Here is a 4,464-nt window from a genome sequence, read left to right as displayed (position 1 = left end):
GGTCTGTAAATAATCGAGTCTGGACCAGACAATACAGTGATTGATATCATGAGCATCAACCAACGCAACTGGGATTGATGCCCGTGCATCAACCAAGTCAACGAGATCGACCACCCGATCCCGTTAGTCGCCTTTTACGACAAGCATAGTCGCCTTTTACGACAAACATAGTCGCCTTTTACGGCAAGCATGGGTTGCTGAAGACCTATTCTACCCCGAAATCTTCACGGGTCCAGAAATGAAATGGATGCTCCCTGACAAAGTATTGAGTTTGAAGACAGAATAAATATGTATTTTGAAAAGAAATATCTATGACAGAATTATTGCATTCTAAATAGTCTTAAACTAATTATTCTCTGCCAACCTATGTTTATCGCATGATTGTAACTTTGTTCATGAATTTCTTCTTATTTCTATGAGTATATGATTCAGGGGCGGATAACTCTGGGAGTTATTTTTACTTCCGGTTTATTTTCCGTGAAAGAAGATGAATCTGGTTAACCTGTTTCAAGTTTTGTAAGGTATTGTAAGCTGTTCATATCATGTGTCATAGATAGCGCGATTGGCACGTCGCTGAAGATCACACATCCTACCTGGAACAGTTTCTAAGTAAGAGGACAATTAAATGAAAAAGCCCACTCCATTATTCCAAAGTTCAGTCAGTGAAAAAAAACTTGTAAATGTGTCTTCAGTATTCACAGCTGAGTCTTTTCATTGCGCTGTCGACAAACTGTCAGTGGGGCTTCTCATCAACACTGATATAGGACAACCGAAAGAGTAACAGTACTTTTGAACAACTTGCCTTGACTTGACATACATATTGAAAATGGTTACCATATGAACAAACTCAATGCACAGTGTGATGAACAGTCTAACCTCATTTCCCCAAATCAACGTATTAACTTCAACTGACGCCCCCAAGCCTCTCATGTCCGATCATTTTGTTTTGTTTTTTTGTTGTTGAAAAGAGTATTTTTAATATTAATGAAGTGAAAAGTGGCAAACTATAAAAATTATGACATTTATTATCAAGCTCATGATGAAATGACATTCACTCAATCAAAGATGGATCCAAAGTATTCTTGTTGGCACACTGAGATTGCAGTTGGCACAAATTAGGATCTTAGATCGATGTACCTCATGGCACTCTTGAAACTCGAACTCCCTCTCCATCACTGATGTTCTTAAGCTACACTCATAGCCCATCTATTTCTTCCCTTTTCTGCCCTGATATCATCCCCGCTACTACTAGGGATGCTAGATTATTTAAGTTAATTGTATCCTTCAGAATCATAATAATCTAATCATGGTAATTGTAACTTGTATATGAAGTGTATTCGTTTCTCAATTAATGTTTGCTGATTCCAGATCTGCCTCAGGAGCAGTGTCTACAGCATCAGTGAGGCTGGACTCAATATGGAGAAGTGTTCAGTGTGCAAGAAGAAATTTTACTCAACCGAAGCATTTAAATTCCATCTGAAAACACACACTGTAACTAACAGTCTGCAGTGTGTTGAATGCAAGAAAACCTTCTCTCAATACAAACACTTTGAAGTTCATCAGAGAATACATTTCTTAGAAAATCAATTGAAGTCCAAGACACGTTCGCAAATAAGCGAGAAGACTTTTCAATGTTCAATATGTTTCAAAGGGTTTTCCTTGCTGAAGCAGCTAGAGGCACACAAGCGTATACACGTGCTGGAGAAAAGATTCTTCAAATGCACTGTGTGTGGGATCATTTTCACTCAGCCTCATATTCTAAGGTCTCACATGGAAATCCACAAAACTGCCAATTTGTTTGTTTGCAAGGCCTGCGACAGAACTTTCACCAAAGCGGATGAGCTGTTGACCCACATGAAGTCACATCCTGTTGTGGTGGTCAGTCCACCGCCAAAGTGTGACCTCTGTGGAAAGTACACGACTAACATGAAAAACCACATGAATCTTATGCACCCCAAGAGCGAGGAGACATTCATTTGTGGAGTCTGTGGGATGAAATTCAACCAGTGTGCAAAACTGGAAGTCCACATGAAGATTCACACAGAGTATCGATTGAAGAAGTGTCATGTGTGTGGTGAAGGGTTTAAGAGGGCGGCAGCACTTCGAAAGCATACACTGACTCATATGAAGGAGAAGATGTTTGGTTGTAAGATTTGTGGACGTACAATGACAAAATTGCCAATTTTTATTTGTCATGTGCGAATCCATACTGGAGAGAGGCCTCATGAATGCAAAGTTTGCGGGGAAAGATTCCGATTTTCCAGCACCTTGTTCTACCACATGCAAGCTCACGTCGGAGAGAGGCCGCATTCATGTGCAATATGCGAGAAAAGGTTTATCCATATGAGGCATCTAACAAAACATATGTCAACAATGCATGTCAAAAAGACAAGCTCTGACCCAACACCGACTCAGGGTTCATGGTGGCAAATGCAACACAAAACAAGCCTTTATTCCAAAAGTTTGAAATTTACTTTGAAAAAAATTCAAATCAGTGAGAGAAAGACCAGAAACAAACAGAGACATTCTCCATGTTCCGCCCAGTGTCAAATGTGTGAGAAGACATTTCTCAACTTGGACCGTCTCAATTTCCATTTGAGAAATTTGCATCCAGAAGTGAAATTTAATTATGATGATTCCTCTTTCACTTGTATGCTGTGCCAGAGGACATTCCAAACCAACAAGACCTTCAGCTATCATATGGACAAGATTCATGAAATTGGACGAGTGAGTGAAAGGCTGAAAGGGAGACGATTTCAGTGTGACGTCTGTGAAAAGTTGTGTGGCAGCAAGGCATCTTTGACCAAACACGCATCAAAACATAAATTGGACTTTTCCTATACATGTGGCGTGTGTGGAGGACATTTTCCTTGTTGTGAAGTGCTGACTCAGCACATGGAACTGGAACATTTTGATAAGGATCATGTTGATGCCACAGAAGGTGCTGACTGATCATGCTGACCTGCTTATTGATGTACCGTATTCGACGTAATAAGCGCCCCGCTCTAATAAGCGCCCACGGCGATATTTGCTAATATATTGGCTAGTGAACAATCCCAATTAGCACCCCTTCCGATTGATCAATGTACACAAGACTTATTGATTCGCTTTATAATATGCACTCGTGTGATATATGCACCCTTAATTATCGGTAATTAAATTCTGGTAAAAATATATCTGTCGTATATAAACATTTCATGCTGTCAGCATAAACCTCGAAATTTATCTTTTAACTCTGTTTGTTTTTTCACCAAAATAATTTTCTAATAAGAGCCCCCTATTTCTAATTTTGAGAGTGCCCTGGGCGCTTATTACGTCAAACACGGTATGTGCAATTATTCCATTGTGATAAGGCCATGGCAAACAAGGTTCTTCCTCATTAAAATCAGATCTGAGTTCTTGCTATAGCCAAATGGGGATCTGAGGGCATCGGATTCCCATTACGGGTCACGTCAGAACGACCTTTCATCTGACTAATCAGGGCGTCGCTTACTAGATAGGAAAGTGACAGTAGGATGTTTTTTTTCTAAACATGCAACCTTGAAAAGGTTAACCAGGGTATTCCAAACAACATTTACGGGCTGCATGACTGGTTTTGTCAAAATCATGATCTATCTCTCGCTTCAATGGGATAAACATTAGAAACAGAAGAATCTTTCAATAGCTCGTGGGAAGTACTGCCATACAATATCATTCATCTATTTGACATTCCAGAATTTTGTTTTGTTCATTTTTCATATTTTGAATCAATATTTTTCAAACTGAGTCTGGAATGGAAGTGGCGTGTTTGGAACAAGTGCCTGAAGCTCAAAAACGCTGCTTTCTGATTGGCTAGTGTTGACTTCTTGTTAGTCATTTCATTGGTTGGTGAAAGGTCATTGTGATGTTACCTGTAATTGGATGTCCTCAGATCTTTGTTGGGCGTTAGCAAGAACATGAAGAACAGAGATATGATTTTAATGAGATTGCCCTAGAAATATATTTTCAAAATGACAATGTCACCAGGCCTCTTTTCCCATTTTTAGCTCACTTGACTGGAAGTCAAGTTGGATAATGTCATGGTGTGCTGTCCATCATCCGTCCGGTGTCTGTCCAAAGTTAACTTTTGCATTTTCTGTATCTTTTAGACGTCTTTTGCACAATTTGATTTTTGATCAAGTTGTGACCATTAACTTTCACATACCCATGGTGTTTTTAGTGTTACCGCATTACGTCATCTCTCCATATTTTAGGAACCCTTTAACATGTTTAATGGCTAATGATCGTCCATCTTTTTTTCAAAATGTATTGAAATTTGGCATTGGTGTAATGCGGCCCAAATTTTTTTGCAATATTATGATTTTTTACCTTGATTTAACCATTACAGCATAATAGTTGTTTTAAAGTAGGTGCAAAATTGGAAAGCCCTAGTTTTGACACAACCACACACAAGCCCGCCCTCTTTCATCAAATGATGTGGATACA

The 4,464-nt window shown here is 39.2% G+C and overlaps 1 protein-coding gene across 2 annotated transcripts; it reads left to right on the top strand.

The window, feature by feature from the left end:
* Positions 1–465: 465 nt before the first annotated feature.
* LOC124135450 (zinc finger protein OZF-like) lies at positions 466–3,088 on the top strand. Of its 2 annotated transcripts, none has more exons than XM_046500789.2 (2): positions 466–521; positions 1,369–3,088. In XM_046500789.2, the coding sequence occupies exon 2, from the start codon at positions 1,417–1,419 to the stop codon at positions 2,950–2,952; it is 1,536 nt and encodes a 511-aa protein (XP_046356745.2). In that variant the 5' UTR covers positions 466–521; positions 1,369–1,416; the 3' UTR covers positions 2,953–3,088. The 2 variants fall into 2 exon arrangements, with proteins under 2 accessions (XP_046356745.2, XP_046356746.2); XM_046500790.2 differs by having other exon boundaries at positions 473–609.
* The last annotated feature ends 1,376 nt before the right edge of the window (positions 3,089–4,464 follow it).

The sequence above is a fragment of the Haliotis rufescens genome, unplaced genomic scaffold, assembly GCF_023055435.1.
Source record: "Haliotis rufescens isolate VD_foot unplaced genomic scaffold, xgHalRufe1.0.p SCAF_6, whole genome shotgun sequence".
Lineage (NCBI taxonomy): Eukaryota > Metazoa > Mollusca > Gastropoda > Lepetellida > Haliotidae > Haliotis > Haliotis rufescens.
This window is presented reverse-complemented; position numbering and strand designations above follow the sequence as displayed.

Coding starts and splice junctions, on each gene's coding strand:
- LOC124135450 (XM_046500789.2), top strand. CDS start 1,417: ATGGAGAAGTGTTCAGTGTGCAAGAAGAAATTTTACTCAACCGAAGCA.